Source organism: Myodes glareolus, chromosome 6 (assembly GCF_982192425.1).
Source record: "Myodes glareolus chromosome 6, mMyoGla1.1, whole genome shotgun sequence".
Lineage (NCBI taxonomy): Eukaryota > Metazoa > Chordata > Mammalia > Rodentia > Cricetidae > Myodes > Myodes glareolus.
The window spans coordinates 95697559-95714450 of record NC_142031.1 but is presented as its reverse complement, the minus strand read 5'-3'; the positions used below and the strand labels follow the sequence as shown (position 1 = coordinate 95714450).

The 16892-nt window shown below is 35.4% G+C and overlaps 1 protein-coding gene across 1 annotated transcript in view; it reads left to right on the top strand.

Moving 5' to 3' along the window:
• Birc6 (baculoviral IAP repeat containing 6) overlaps positions 1-16892 on the top strand; it is a 165825-nt gene that overhangs the window by 82072 nt on the left and 66861 nt on the right. Inside the window, exons 25-35 of the mRNA XM_087907561.1 lie at positions 1058-1211; positions 4177-4293; positions 5995-6149; positions 6643-6769; positions 10112-10222; positions 11145-11278; positions 12842-12969; positions 13921-14483; positions 15745-15920; positions 16407-16503; positions 16646-16840. Of these exons, the coding sequence (XP_087763687.1) occupies positions 1058-1211; positions 4177-4293; positions 5995-6149; positions 6643-6769; positions 10112-10222; positions 11145-11278; positions 12842-12969; positions 13921-14483; positions 15745-15920; positions 16407-16503; positions 16646-16840 (1957 nt within the window). The remainder of the gene's footprint in view (positions 1-1057; positions 1212-4176; positions 4294-5994; positions 6150-6642; positions 6770-10111; positions 10223-11144; positions 11279-12841; positions 12970-13920; positions 14484-15744; positions 15921-16406; positions 16504-16645; positions 16841-16892) is intronic.

The window sequence follows — 16892 nt, the reverse complement described above, 5'->3', positions numbered from 1 at the left end:
GAATCAGCCAAAGAGTTCTTTTAAAAGTTTATAAGCTTGCAAACCCTTACTTAATCTAATAGAAAGAGGAAGTAAAGAGGAAAACGGTGCACATTTTTTTTCCCAAATGTAGCTTATATTCAACATACACAAAATAATACATCAAGCTTCAGTAAGTACTGTAATACTTTAAAAGTTAAATAAATAAATAAATAAATAAATAAAAGACAGTGGCAAGGGGCCTGAAGAATTGACTCAGCAGTTAAGAGCATTGGCCGCTCTTACAGAGGTCCTGGGCTTGATTTCTAGTACTCACTTGGTGATTCACAACCATCTGTAACTCCAGTTCTAGAATCCCCCCGATGCCCTCTTCTGGGCTCTGCAGGCACCTGGCATATATATAATAAATGCACAGACATATATGCCCAGCACCCGTAACAAATATATTTTATAATACATTAATTTTAAAATATAATTATAATAAATACATGTTAAAAAATTAATGGCAAGGGTGTTTGATCCCTTCACCCCTGTGGAGGAGAGAACTAATTTTTTTAAGTTGTCTCACACTAAGTAAACGAATTTTTCAAAATTGAAGTAAAAATAAACTGACAATTTTGTGTATAGTACATCTTATTTTTTCATTTTGAACTGACATATCCATGACCAACTATGGTAATAAGAATTTCCAGAAGCCAGCAGATGTTAGTGATGAATTACCAGCATTCTAGGCAGCCACTTGGAGTCTTATCAAAGATAAGATTCTTGCTATCATTATTTTTATGTTATTCTACCTCAGTTTTTAATGGAGGTGCAGCTATAATACAGTTACTGCTCTTGGGATACATTATTTTATTAATGACACCTGTTACCTTTCAGGTTCTGATCCTCTTAAGTTATTTTTATGTTTTGTCCAAATAATGAATAGGATGTTACTGAAGCAATTTGTAAATTAATAAAATTCTAACCTCTTTGAGGTTTTTAAAGGTGGAGAATGTTTATTTTGTAGACTTACTATGGTTCAAGTAGTATAAATTGTATAACTTGGTGAAAACATTAACTTTTCTGTTTTTAAAAGCCTATAAGCAGTACCTGGTATGACTACTGGGGAGCTGATTACGGTACCTATAATTATAATCCTTACATTGGAGGCCTGGGGATGCCTGTAGCAAAGCCACCGTCAAACACAGAGAAGAACGGATCCCAGACTGTCAGTGTTTCGGTATCTCAGGGTAAGTGTGCATAGGAATATTTTAGAACATATACTAAAAAGGTTGTATGTAAATTTGTGTTTGAGAATATGCATTTTGAGTACACAGTTCATGAGTTGCTATTACCGGTGTGCTGCCTTTATTGTTCTTTAGCTGTTTTTGGCAATATTTTTTTTGTTTCTTCTTCCTTCTTCTACCTCTTCCTCCTTCTCCTCCTCTCCTCTCCTCTCCTCTCCTCTCCTCTCCTCTCCTCTCCTCTCCTCTCCTCTCCTCTCCCCTCCCCTCCCCTCCCCTCCCCTCCCCTCCCCTCCCCTCCTCTCCCTCCCCCCCCCTCTCTTTTTTTTGGAGACAGGGTCTTTTTGTGTAGCCTTGGTTGTCCTGGGACTCTGTAGACCAGGCTGGCTTTAAACTCAAAGAGATCCACCTGCCTCTGCCTCTTGAGTGATGGGATTAAAGGCTTGTGCCACCACCTGGCTCTGTCAGTATATTTAAAGAGCTTGCACCATCACTGCCCTGCTCTGTCAGCATATTTAAATAGCTTTTATTTATTGATTGTTCACTCTGGTTTCTCTTTCAAAGTAATATTAACCCTAAGCTATTTGATGGTTGTTTGATATGTGAACTGAGAATACATTATTTTACTTTCTTATAATTTCTTTTACTTTGTGATTATAATATAATTAAATCGTTTTCCATTCCCTTTCCTATTCCAAACACCCCCAAATACCTCTCCTTGCTCTTTTTTAAATACAGGGTCTCTTTTTCCATTCATTGTTGTGTATGTATGTATGTATGTATGCATGCATTCATAAATACATAAATGTAACCTGCTCAGTGTAGAATGTCACTTGTATGCATGTTTTTGGGCTGCCTGGGCAGTCATATTGGTGAGATTTCATGGGTGTACCCTCAGACATTATTAGGAAAACAGTCTCACAGTAAATTCCCTAGTCCTTTGGCTGTTAACTGTCTTTCTGCCCATTCTTTCATGGTGTTTTCTGAGCCTTATGTACAAGAGTGTTTTCTTGGTGTGTCCATTGGAATTAGGCTCCATAGCTCTGAATTTTGGTTGTTTTGTTGTTATTGTTGTTTGTTTGTCTTGTAATGGTTTCTATCTTTTGGAAAGTTCCCCTGATAGGGGTGAAGTCTCCACCTGTGTATGGGCATAAGGATTAATGTTTGAATTGTTAGGGATTATGCTAATGTAGAAAAGTGGTTGAAGGTTGTTCTCCAAATTCTCTGACTTCACTAGTACTTATTTGGCTAGGTTTCCAGTACCAGGCATGGTTGCTGTCTTGTTGAGCAGGTCTAAGTTCAGTCAGAGAGTCATGTTATCTTGCCATGCTGGTTATTGTTGCAGTTAGTGGGCATTATGGATGAATACGACTGTTTGTTGCTCTTTTCCTTTGGACACTTACATGACACTTTTCTGCTACCATGAAAGATGGTCTTAAGGGAGGAAACATTCAAGTTAATTCCAACTTAGGGGTCTCTGGACCCTGTTTCATAGGTGCATGGTATCTTCAGCAATAGGGTCTTAACCTTTCACATTTGTGGACCATTAAGGGCAGAAGCAACAGTCTGTATGCTTTGGGATACTTTGGACAGCCATGAATAACAACTCAAAGGAGGGCTTCTGATGTCTACTGTTGGGATGTTTGTTATGTGACTCTTAGAAGGTGTATTGTCAGCCCAGATAAAAAAAGTTTTAACATATGCATATTTGTCTAAATAATTAAATTTAATGCCTTTATTTTTTTTTACTTAATTTGTATGTGTATGTTATGTACATGTGTAGGTATGTGTGCCAAAGACTAATACTATTAAATTCTAACATGGTCCTAGATGCCTGTTATATTTTAATATCATTTGTTACTCATTTGTTTTTATTGTAAGCTGTGAACATAATACTTAATTTTCATCATTTTTATATGTAGTTATTAGAACATCAAGTTACTTTTATTTAATGGAATATGTAAATTGCGTCAGATATGACTAATATGACTCCTTTAAGTAGCTTCTGAATCTATGATAAGTGTTCATTATTTTTTGAGCATTTTCTAGTTCTTGAACAAAATAAGATGCCTCTGATTCATCATTTACTGTTTTTCCTGTACTTGGCTGCTAGTCTTTTCTGTAATTAGTAGTGTATTTTAAAAAGTTTTCTTAAGAAACAAAGCTTTCAGTGGAATTTGTTACTTTCTTTAGTGACTGTTACTATGTAAGTGTATGTCTGTGTATCTATACATTTATCTATGTCGAGTGTGATAAGCTAACATTTATTTTAATGTCTGAAAATTCTCTGTTGAGTTTTTTTGGTTTTCTCTTTTTGTCAGAGAGGAAAGCCATTTATCATTCTTTAATGTATTTCCCTCTGTTGTCACTGCGTCATTTATTTATTCCACCTGTCTCAGTACCATTTATTTCCCATCTTTAATCTGCATGCTCAGATATTCTCTCTGGTTTAATTCTGATACCACATGCTAGGATTTCTGTTTGTGAAATAAAACCTTCATCAGCCCTTTCTGGGATCATGTTTCCATGTTTTCTGTGGTAGGAAGTACATGAGTAATAACTATTGTGGGATAATGTTTTTGTACACTGTAAAGATTTATCACTTGTATTGGTTTTCTAAAGTGCTCATTGGCCCATAGCCAGGTAGGAAGTTTATGTGGGACAGCCAGACTAGTAGAATTCTGGGAAATGGAAAGGCAGAGACACAATTGTCAGCCAGATGCAAAGGAATCAAGATGAGAATGCCTTACTGAGAAAATGTACCAAGCCACATGGCTAAACATAAATACGATCTACGGGTTAATTTATGTTGTAAGAGCTATTTAGTAATAAGCTTGAGCTATTTGACCAACAGTTTATAATTAATATAAGCCTTTGTGTGTTTATTTGGGACTGAACGACTGCGGGACTAGGCGGGACAGAAACTCTGTCCACAAATAACTGATCAGCTATCTTTTCCTCCCCATTGTAGCTTTAGATGCTCGTCTAGAAGTTGGCCTTGAACAGCAAGCAGAACTTATGTTGAAAATGATGTCTACTCTGGAAGCAGATTCTATTTTACAAGCATTAACAAATACATCTCCTACCTGTAGGTTTAATTATTACTGAGTATCATGTATTATTCCCCAAAAACAAGTTTAAAATTCTGTGTCTATGGTAATTCAGCCTCTGTGATTTGGTAGCTTGTTATTAAATAAGATAGTGTATTCACAAGTGGACATTTGGGGAACATGCCAAATACAGTTCCATGTAAATTCAGTCCAAAAACCTAAAGCATGTGCTGTTATGAAATTGAGGAAATTCTAGGAAATAATCCATAACTCATTACTTGTATCATACATCCATGATACAACAAACTTTTAAAATATTTTTATTCTGAATAAAGCATCTTTATTCTGAAATAAGGGGCTGGATGGTAGAAGTGAAATTTCAGCTAAAAGTCTCCTAACTAAACCCCAGAATTGAGAGACCTCTCTAAAAATTTTATTTATTTATTTATTTATTTTCATTTTATTTCAAGACAGGGTTTCTTTGTATAACAGTCCTTATCGTCCTGGAACTCAGGCTGGCCTCAAACTCACAGAGATCACCTGCCTCTGCCTCCCAAGTGCTGGGATTAAAGGCATGCACTACCAATCTCTGATAAGGCATACCTTTCTAATGATAGCAAAAAGAAGGCAAATTCTTTCTAATGGTCTGAACAGAAACAGGTGGTCTGCCAGATTTGGCCATTGTTGATGTGGATGTACACTGTTAGATTTACTCTTGTCAAGGAAGTGCATTTGAGGTATACCTACCTTCTCAAAGACAAACATTAAGGAGTGGTGCCGGGAAGGAGGAGATAAAATTTTTTTTCCTTAGGTATACACACCACTTCAGTTTTTCCTGTGCTGACTGAGTAAGTAGTTGGAAGTGTCTTGGGTGATCAATTATCTGTGAAGAGAACTCAGATGTATATTGGTTCATAAATTTGAGTTTTAGACCTTCCCTGTATAAGTAGAAAGTTTACAGTCTGCATTCATTTCTAGCTCAACAGAAGATGGAGGAATAAATGGAAAAAATTCCCACTATTAGTACTTTAAAAGTACTCTGTATTATCTCCCATCTAATGTGAGAACCTCTTTTAATGGGTCCAGTCTCCCACATGTTCCCCCAAGATCCCATTTGATTATTTAATATTGCTTATTTAAAATTTCTTGGAAGCCTTTTTGAAATAATACCTACTTTTGTTCATCTTCTGTCCTTGACTACTGTCCTGCACCCAGGTGTGTCCCTTTTTAGGGAAACAATATTCTGAATGTATGATAAAAGTTTTCACAGTGTTTTTGTATTTTTTGCTCCCTGTAGTATATTTTTATTAATTTTTGTGTTCTCTGGGCAGCATTAAATTGAGTCTAAAGTTAGTCAAGGTTAAGAATGAACGAACTGAAGGGTTCTGTGTCTAGGTCAGTGGTAGAGCACCTTTTAGAGTGCAATGTCCTAATTTAGTAGCACAATAAGAATAGCTGTTGCATTTTATGTACCTTAGTATTCTAAAATCACCTTTTTAGTAAGTAGTCAAATTTTTCCTTTTATTAACTTTGGATAAGTGTTAGAGATAAGTGTTGTGAATTAGCAAGCCTCTCTTTTCCTTGTCTTCTTAAATGTGTAATAATACAGCTTTTCCAGATAATATTATAGAATAATGTATACAATTTCACTGTAATGAAGTTTTTAGCCTGTTCTTGACTCTTGATCAATTCACATGTGTTCTGAAACTTATAGAATGGTACTTTTGTTTGATTTTCAGTTTCACAATCTCCAACTGGAACAGATGATTCACTTCTAGGGAGTTTACAAGCAACAAACCAGAACAGCCAACTCATTATACAGTTATCGTCTGTCCCAATGTTAAATGTTTGTTTCAATAAACTTTTTTCCATGCTTCAAGTCCATCATGTTCAGGTAGGACTTTAAGGGAAAGCAATGAATTTTGACATATTACTACTTCCCTGTTATTGGATGAAACTGTCTAGAAAATTCTTAAACAACAATGATGGTTTCTTTGTTAAATTCAGTCAAGAAAAATCTTCAGAATACTTAATAATGCCTCTTGCTTAGTGACCAGCCTTTTTTTATTTTCATGAATCTAAACATTTGTACTTTTCTTTCTACTATGTACATTTAAGCTTGTAATTGAAAAGAATTGACTTTCTAAGTTTTCATTGAGGAAAACATGGGGTATGAGATGAATTATACATTTTAATTCAGTTAAATTATAATCACCAAGAATCTTAAGATCTATTTGCTTGTGAACCAAATTTAAGTAGCTAGAAGGCAATGTGAAACAAATTATTTATTCATGATAAGTTTATAATCATGAAGATATTTAAGTGCTACTTTGTAATATATTTTTCATTTCTTAGTTTTTTTCTTTTCTTTTTCTTTTTTTTTAAAGTTGGAATCACTTCTTCAGTTGTGGCTCACATTGAGCCTTAATTCTAGTTCATCAGGGAACAAAGAGAATGGAGCAGATATTTTTTTATATAATGCTAATCGGATACCTGTTATCTCATTAAATCAAGGTAAGGTTTCTTTGTTTGGAAACTATTAATTTAATCCAAATAGTTAGGTTTTTAATTGGTCATAATTAGATAAAAATGTACATTATCTTTATTGTTAGGATTGTATTTTTTCGGTGAAAGAAGTACTTTATGGTTAGGTGTGGTGTCTCATGCTTTTATTTTCAGCATTTGAAAGCAGAGGCAGATGGATTTCTGTGAGTCTGAGGCTAGCCTGTTCTGCATAGTGAGTTAGATTAACTAGCACTGCTTAATGAGCCTCTATCTCCAAACATTTAAATAACTAAATGGATGGTTTATTCTTTTTGAAACTCACTATTTAGCTCTGGTTAATATTTTTAGTCAAGTGATCTGGCATGGGTTTTAGGCCAGCCTGGGTCTACCTTGTGGTTTCCAGTATAGCAGGGTTGCATTGTGAGAACCTGTTTCCAAAAACCTGAAGAAAAAAAAAAAAACACTTTGATTTACCTTCCCTTTCCTCTTTCCCCTCCCATTCCCCTCCCGTCCTTTATACATAAATGTTTGTGTGTGAGTGCCTGTGTCAGTCAGTTTGGTCTGTCTCTGTGTGTCTGTGTGTGTCCGAGCAGAGGAGTTCATCAGGTGTCCTAATATATTCCTGTCCTTTTTATTCCCTTGAGTTAGTCTCTTATTGAACCTGGACATGGGTTGGCTGCCAGCGAGCCACAGCAATCCTCCTGTCTCTGCTTAATACTAGGGTCTTAACTTTAACTTTTTATGTGGGATCTGGAGATTTTGACTTGGGTCCTTATATTTATTCAGCAAATACTTTTTCATGCTGAGCTATCCCTTCAGCCTGCTTGCATTAATTTTATAGTTTATTCTTCTCCATGCTGTAATGTTTTGCTTCTTCGTTTTGGCGGCTCTTTTTCTTCTGTTTCTGCTTCTGTTGTTGGAAGCATTTTTTTTCTTTTCAGTAAAGATTTTCTCCCCTTGTGGCCGAGGAAGCTCATGTTTGTGTTAATTCCACCATGAAGGAATCGGGGTACAGGAATGTGCCCCGATATTGGATTTGTGCAATATCCTGACACTCCTCACATTAATTCTTCCACACTTTAATCTTTTGTTTAGTACTGCTCTTTTTAAACATTTAACTAAAATTTTTCTCTCTCTAGGGCATTCACCCTTTGTACCTTGTGTTTAGCTTACCTACCCACTGCATAGTTCTAATGACTGGTGGTACACATTGCTTCTTTAGAGTTGTGCCTTTTGTATACTTGGTGACGTTTGGATAGGCATCTACCCTTCTTGGCCTGTATAGAATCCTGGGTCCTCTGAAAAGTACAGTTGAAGATTGGAAGCTTGTGATTTCGATGATTTTTGTGAGAGAGTATCCAACCATTTTCATAGATGATCAATGACTGCTTTCTAAAAGTTGGCCTGCAGAAACTGGAGAGACAGCTCAGCAGTTACAAGCATTTATTGTTCTTGTAGAGGACCCAGGTTTTGTTCCCACTACCCCACATGTTGACTTAAAATAATCCATAACACTAGTTCTGGGGGGTCCACCACACCTCCTTCAGCACCAAGCATTTGTCCAGGCAGTACACTCAAACACATAAGAATGAATAAATTTTTTTTTTTTTTGAAACAGGGTTTCTCTGTAGTTTTTGGTGCCTGTTGGGGAAATAGCTCTTGTAGACCAGGCTGGCCTTGAATTCACAGAGATCCACCTGCCTGTGCCTCCCAGGTGCTGAGATTAAAGGCATGCACCACCACCACCTGGCGAAAAATGAATAAATCTTAAAAAAGAGAAGTTGAGTTGGTTAATTCTTCCCTTCCTCTTCCTTCCCTCATTTCTCCTCTTCCCCCTCACTCTTTCTCACTTTTTCCTCCCTCTCTTTCTCTTTATGTCCTCCTTTATCCCTTTTTTCTTTCCTTTGTTCTTGACAAGCTTAGTATCAAGGTTGGCCTTACTTTAAACTTATGACCTCATCTTCATAAGGCCTGGAATTAGAAGCACATCACTTCTAGTCTTTATGATTTTACTTTGTTTTTTGTTTTGGTAACACAATTTTCTAGATACATAGGCTAATTAACATTTTAGTTACAGGGTTCAAAATATCTAATGGTCCTCATTGTTGAACTTGAAAATTGTGTCATTTGAATTTTAAAGTGCATCTGCTTTTGGCATTCTAGGTCTTCAGAAGGACTCCCATTGTTTCCTTCCTTATAGCTGTCAGCATGTTTTTAAAACAGTTTTGGGCCCTGGTCCTGCACATACTTCCATATTTGGTGGGCATTGTGTACTCGAATAACTTTTTAGATTTCTTCAACTGTTCTTGCTCTCTCTCTCTCTCTCTCTCTCTCTCTCTCTCTTTTTATCTTTATCTCTATCTCTCTCTATCTCTATCTCTCTCTATCTCTATCTCTGTTTTTGTATGAGTACTCTGTCTTCATGTATGCCTGCATTCTTGAAGAGGACATCACATTCCTTCGTAGATGCTTATGAGCCACCTTACTGAGAATTGAACTAAGGACCTTTAGAAGAACAGCCTCTTAACCACTGAGCCATCTCTCCAGTCATATCTCCTTTTCTTCCTCCTTTTTTTCTCTCCTTCCCTTCCTCCCCACCTCCTTCCTTTCTTGTTTTTTTGAGACAGGATTTGTCTGTGTAGTTCTGGCTGTTGCCCTATAGATCAGGCTGGCCTTGAACTCACAGAGGTTCCCCTGCCTCTGCCTCCTGAGTGCTGAGATTAAAGGGGTACACTACCACCACCTGCTCTTGCTTCTTTCTGTGTCTCCCCATCTACCTAATTAGTTTGAGTTTGAAGTTTTATTGGTTTTGATTAGTCTAGTGCCTTCCATATTTTTCAGGGTGCCTTTTTATAAGATTTTTTTTCAAGAATATAACTTATAGAAAAATTACATTGGATGAAAATTTGTAATTATAGCATTTCATTGTGTATTACTTGCTGAGCTTTAAACTTGTCTTGTTATTGACTTTCTAAAATATTTATTTAACTTTATGTGTATGTATGTGCAGCATGTGCATGTCGCTACTCACAGAGGTCAGAAAGGCATAAGCTCTCCTGGGATTGGAGTTACGTGCCTTTTTCTTCTTTTGGAATTTTATGCAGAGCAGTAAGGGCTCTTATCCACTGAGTCCTCTCTCCAGTCCTGTTGTTAGCGAGTCTTGCAGTTTTATTTGTATTTGGTGGGGAATGGTTTTTGTTTGTGTATTTTAAAAATCCTAGGTTTAATTGAGGTAATTGTGTAGAAATAATTTGCCTTTTGTTTAAATCATTGGTAAACATTCAGTTATCCCAACTAAATACGTGTTGTTGTTTTTTTTTTGTTTTGTTTTGTTTTTCTTCTCTTATATAGCATCAATAACTAGCTTTCTCACAGTGCTAGCTTGGTATCCGAATACTTTGCTCCGGACATGGTGCCTTGTGCTTCATAGCCTAACACTCATGACAAACATGCAGCTTAATTGTAAGTTCAAAAATTTGTTTATATAGGTCTCTAGCATGTACTTTAATAGTTCTAATGATAAGTTCTTGATGTATGTCATTCCATTAAATAAAATATTAATCTAAGGATTCATTGCTTTTTTCATTTTTTATGACAATATTTGGATGGATTTCATGTTTATTTAAACAAATTAATTTAATGGAAAACCTTTTAGATGGTGTAAAATGTTGATCCACTTTCTGACTTATTTTATTTCCTATATGACTCTTTGATACTGAAGATTAAGTTAGTGCAAAGGGTGTGTTTCCTATCTATATTTCACAGGATATAAGCTGTGTATGACAAAAAGGAATAGCTTTTGCTTCAATTTATTTTATAGAACTGGTTTAAAATTCCCCAAGTAAGTGTATATTTTTCTGTTTCTGAAAGGTTGTTACTTTAATAGAGGACACTTGAGATTTAGGTCCTTTCCACTTGTCTGTGCATTAAAGAACAATGTATTGAATGTGATTTTACAGTCTGAAGAGAGGTGAGAGTACCCATGAGGATGATGAGAAGAGAGAATGTAGTCCCACCCTGTCTTTTGAGTAGAGGTTACTGAGCCCAGGGCTTCATGCATGTGAAGCAAATGCTCTACTGTAGGACTTTATCCACAACCCGCTTTGTACCTTTGAGTATTAGACAGGGTCTTCCTGAGTTGCCATATGTGGCTTTGAACTCTTGTTTGTTGCTCTAGCAGTCCTAAGTTTGTGGTTTCTCCTCTTGCTCCAGCATCCTCAATAATTGGGATTACTGGCCAGCACAACAGGCTCATATGATTGAACTCTCCTTTAATAAGGAATGTAGGGGTTTTTTTTTGCAACAAAAAATTGCTTATAAAACACTGCATTTCACTATTACTAGGAGTTATTTATTGCTTTCCTTACCCCCCTTTTTTTAATAGCTGGTCCCAGCAGTTCGATTGGAAATCAGGAGACTACAGCTCATTTGTTGGTTTCAGATCCAAACCTTATTCATGTGTTAGTGAAATTTCTTTCTGGTACCAGTCCACATGGGACGAATCAGCACAGCCCTCAGGTAATGCAGTCTTTAACTAGTGATGTGCCCAAAACTTTCAGTAAACAGATTTGTAAAGTATCGTCCTTTAAAAGTGGCCTTCCTGAAAGGTTGATAGTAAGCTTTTGTCTGTACAGATTCATTTTATTTGGCATGTTTGAGCCAGAGTCTCACTATGTAGCCCTGTTTGTTCTGGAACTCACTACTAGACCAGTCTGACTTCGATCACACAGAGATTCTCCTGCCTCTGCCTCCTGAAGGTTGGGATTAGTGGCAGGTACCACCATTCCCAGCTATTGTTGTTAGTTTTTGAATAACTTAATAAACATTAAATTTTATTTAATTTAATAAATAAATTATGTTTATTTATTAATTAAAATTTATTAATTAAAATTAAATTATTTAATTTAATTAAATAATTAAATAATAATTAAATAATTTAAATTTTTAACTTTATTTAAAAATAAATAATTTTAAACTTTATTTAAATAAAGTTAAATTTATTAATAAAAATGTAGTGGGAATTAATGTTTTTCTGAAATTTCTCATTTAATGAGTGCTATTATTAAGATTGACAATTAATTTTAATCATTTTATGATATTAATGATATACCCTAACCAAAAAAATAAAACCCCCAAAATAATGCTCATGAATGAGAAACCCCCAAAATAATGCTCATGAATGAGCTTCATGCATCTCACTGTAGATTTCCTTCATATAAATTTCATTTATGTTGTAATGTAATTCTAAAGTAACTTGGTGGGTTTTATTATGTTTTACTGTTCATAAATTCTTCTAGGATTGTATAATTTTTCTATCATAGCAAATTAGGATAGTAATATGTAGAAATTCTGCAGAGACATCCTTAATCTGAGGCATGGTCTGTTCATTAAGTGCTGATCACCATTAGTTCTTTTATTTATGAGAAAGATGTTTGGGAAAGAAGATTTTTGGGGCTTCACATAGTTGTATTTCAGCTTTAGGGTGTAATTTTTAATTTTGTTGGGTTTGTGGTTTTGTTTTTTTTTTTTAAGCTCTTGTTTTACTAGGCACTGAAAACATGACCATTGGTGAGTCAGTTAATCTGAGTTCTGTTTTTTGTTCATAAATGGTTTGTTTGCATGTCTGCCTGTGTACCAGGTGCTTGCCTGGTGATTAGGGAGATCAGAAGAGGACTAGAGTTAATAGACAGTAACCATGTGTGCTCATTGACCTGGGTTCTCTGGAAGAGCAGCTAATGCTTTTAATCACTGAGTCATCTCTCTAGCCTCTAATTATTTTCTTTAGGAATCATATTTTTCATAAGGTTCATAAAAATCAATGCAAAATATTATCATAGCGAATGTTTCTTAGTAATATAATCATAAAGAAATAAGATTAATAATAGCTTATCAGTTTTCAACTTATACTAAGTATTTGAAGACCTAAATCATAAATTTGCTTTCTCTGTCACTGTAAATAATCTCTTCTTCCTCTTAAGAAGCATTCTAACAACAGTATAGCTCATGACTTTACACCTGACCCTTTCAGGATGCCATTGGCATTGCTCAGTTGTTTTCAGTGACTATGCTTTTTCTCTTCAGGTTGGTCCAACAGCTACACAAGCCATGCAGGAGTTTCTGACTCGATTACAAGTGCATTTGTCTTCAACATGTCCTCAGATATTCAGTGAACTTTTGCTCAAGCTAATCCATATACTGTCTACAGAAAGGTAAATGACAGCATGTACTCCTGTACGTGTCCTGATATAAAAATGATACAAAATCCGCTTGACATTAATCAGAATTTGTTTGAAACAAATAGACCAGAGAATAGTTGGGTTGATGGTCTGTGGAGGAAGCACTCATTTGGTGTTTTGGTATTTCTTGGTCATTTTCATTTTATTTTGTTATAGTTTTTTTTTTTCTTTTTTCCAAGTCTTCCAGTTCCTGTTACAGTAGGAACATGGTACCTCATAGCTCCACCTATGTTTTACTGGTCTAATAGCTTAGTAAATTTTTTAGCTAAAAGTTATTTTAAATTACTTAAATTCTTCTGGAATATGTAGAGAAATAGGGGTGATTTCTTTTTAATAATATGCCAAAAAGATAACTCAAAGAAGAAACTAGCAGTTTAATATAACAAAGAAATTATAACTAAAGAAAATTATGCAGCGTGTTAAAAGAATTGTGGCCATGTTATTTTAATTCTCAAAATGCATTGAGTGTTTCAGTATCATAGGTTTTTCAGTATCACATGACAATGAATTATCATCATTAGTTAACACCATGTATGAGAAGCAAGCCCTGTACCACTAAGCTACAACCCCAGACTGAGAACACTTACTCGACTATGAACAGTTTGTCGTTTCTGTAGAGGTTGAAGAGACTACCTTGTTAGCCAGTGTCCTTGTAATATACAAATGACCGTTATAGAAATGGTAATTTCTTGTCGTCATCTAAAAATCTTTCAGTCTGTTACTTTATAAAGTTATTTGGTATTTTTTTCTTCATTTTCAATTTAGGACGGAAGCTATTTTTTGTTCACTATAATAAAGTGGAAATGAGTAGAAAGCTGGGGTATTGTTGCAGAAGTGCTAATTGAAGAAATGTTGTAGTTGATTCTGTCAAAACTACCTAAAGTGATTTAATTTTTAATTCTGTCTGTATTTCTGTCTCTGCAGGGGGGCCTTCCAGACAGGCCAAGGACCTCTTGATGCTCAAGTGAAGCTATTAGAATTTACTCTGGAGCAGAACTTTGAAGTTGTCTCTGTTAGTACTATTTCTGCTGTGATAGAGTCTGTCACCTTCTTGGTGCATCACTATATCACTTGCTCAGACAAAGTGATGTCTAGAAGTGGATCAGATAGCTCTGTAGGTGCTCGAGCTTGCTTTGGGGGACTCTTTGCCAACCTCATTCGTCCAGGTGATGCAAAAGCTGTTTGTGGTGAAATGACAAGAGATCAACTCATGTTTGATTTGTTAAAACTTGTTAACATTTTAGTACAGCTGCCTCTTTCAAGCAATAGGGAATACAGCGCAAGAGTGTCCGTGACCACCAATACAACAGATAGTGTTTCAGATGAAGAAAAAGTCTCAGGAGGCAAAGATGTCAATGGAAGCAATACCAGCATTCCAGGATCTCCTGCCTATGTTGCTGACTTAGTCTTAGCCAACCAACAGATTATGAGCCAGATTTTGTCTGCTCTAGGCCTGTGTAATAGCAGTGCCATGGCAATGATAATTGGTATGTATTTGAAATATTAATCTTAATTTTTTCTTGGTATTATACCCAGTCTTAACTTTTTTTTGTAGGATTTTTGCAAGAACTTAATGTTATTAGTGAATACTTTCATGGAATGACTTTGTAGGCAATGGATTATCAAAAGATTGTATGTGTCAGTTTCAAAAATTCTGAGAAACACTAACAAAGTAAAGTAAGAAATTCATATTAACCATGTATAGTGACACAAACCTTTAATTCCAGCACTGAGAAAGAGAAAGAAGAAGGCTCTCTGAGTTTGAGGTCAGCATGGTATACATAGGGAGTTATAGGTCAGTTAGGAAGAACCTGTGTCAAAAAAAAAGTCTTAGTGCCATGATTTATATATAAATGCGTTAATGATTTCAGTGTATTGGAGACCAGTAAGATGTACTTCTTCTTGCTTGCTTCTATGACACATATTTTATTATACTTTTACATGCCATTGTTTGGCTTTTCTACCATTTAGAAACAAATATATTGTATTACATTGAATACACTTTAACAAATTGTGACAAAGTTCATTTCTGATACATTTTATGCCTACAAGTATTTCTTCTCCCCCTTTTTTCATATGTATGGTTATTTTATCTGGATGTCTATACCAAGTTCATGCAATGCCCTTGGAGTTTAGAAGAGGTCATCAGATCCCCTGTGATTGTAGTTATAGACAGTTGTGAGCTAGCTACCATATTGGTGCTATGAATCGAAACTGGTTCCTTGCCAGTTGGCAGTGGTATATGCCTCTTTTCACAGCATTCCGGGGGCAGAGATAGACAGATCTCTGTATGTTTGTGGCCAGCCTGATCTGCACGGGAAGTTCTAAACAGCCAGGGCTACCCAGAGAAATCTTCTCTCAAAAAACAAACAGAAATCTGGGTCCTCTGGAAGAGGAGACAGTACTTGTCATCCAGACTCTTTATTTTCTTCTTGACTCAATGCTAGAATTTAGAGTGATATTATAAGTTAGTCATATAATAGGATACGTTTTTATAGCAGCTTACAGTGGGAGATCTCATGTAACTTGATGCCCCCACGAAACCATACTTTATTGGATATTGCTATAAATACTTTAATCTTTATAGATGTGTGTGTTTGTGTCTGTCTGTCTGTGTGTCTCTATTCATGAGGAAGAGACTTATGTACCTATCTTTTAGTGTTTTTTTTTAAACTTCCTTTTTAAACTTTTTGTTCGTTTGTTTTTATGTGTATAGTTTAAAAAATGTGTACTCTTTTATTAAACTAGGTGCAAGTGGCTTACATCTCACCAAACATGAAAACTTTCATGGTGGGTTAGATGCCATATCAGTTGGAGATGGATTGTTTACAATATTGACAACACTTAGTAAGAAAGCCTCTACAGTCCACATGATGTTGCAGCCAATCTTGACCTACATGGCCTGTGGATACATGGGCAGACAAGTACGTTCATTCCAGCAGCAGCTGCAATAATTTGAACAGTTTGATAGTAATGCATGTAGAGAATTATATATCAGACAGACAGATTAATAGTTTTTACATAATGTGTCAGAAAAAAACACAGTAGTTAATGAACAAAGTAAATTTTATTTCAGTAATTTTAATAGAAATTGAAGAATAAAATTCCTCTACATGGTATTTTCAAAATTAACTTGAGGGTTAGTAAAAGAAAATATAGACTGGGAAATAACACTACTACTTCTGCTTTCCCTGAGGTTGCATAGTTACCGAGAACTTCTTAAGATAGTCAACTCTTCAAAAATCATCTTTCTTTTTTAGTTAAGGGGATTAGTGTAAATTTTTATTTAATGTAATATTTAAATTAATTCATTGGTAATTTCATACATTGTAGCTTGATCATATTAAGAAATGTAATTGTCCAAATTCACAGGGACTTCTACAACTGCATTGTATTTATTTACTTTTTAGGGTTCTCTTGCTACTTGCCAGTTATCTGAACCATTGTTGTGGTTTATTTTGAGAGTATTGGATACTAGTGATGCCTTGAAAGCATTCCATGATATGGGTAAGATAAAACTCCATATGCTATCATTTTAGCATGATCTTGGTATTATTATGTGTTCATTTTTGTATTCTGTGAATGTTTATTCTTGATGTCCAGTATTATTTCTCTGATTATTTTTATTTGGTACTCTTTGTGAGTTTAGGTGGAGTTCAGCTTATTTGCAACAATATGGTCACCAGTACAAGAGCTATTGTGAACACTGCAAGAAGTATGGTGTCAACTATTATGAAATTTCTTGATTCTGGTCCAAATAAAGCTGTTGACAGCACTTTGAAAACAAGAATCCTTGCCTCTGAGCCTGACAATGCAGAAGGGATCCATAACTTTGCACCCCTTGGTAAGAAAACCGTCCTTGACTTATTACTATGAGTTGATATCGGATGATGTGA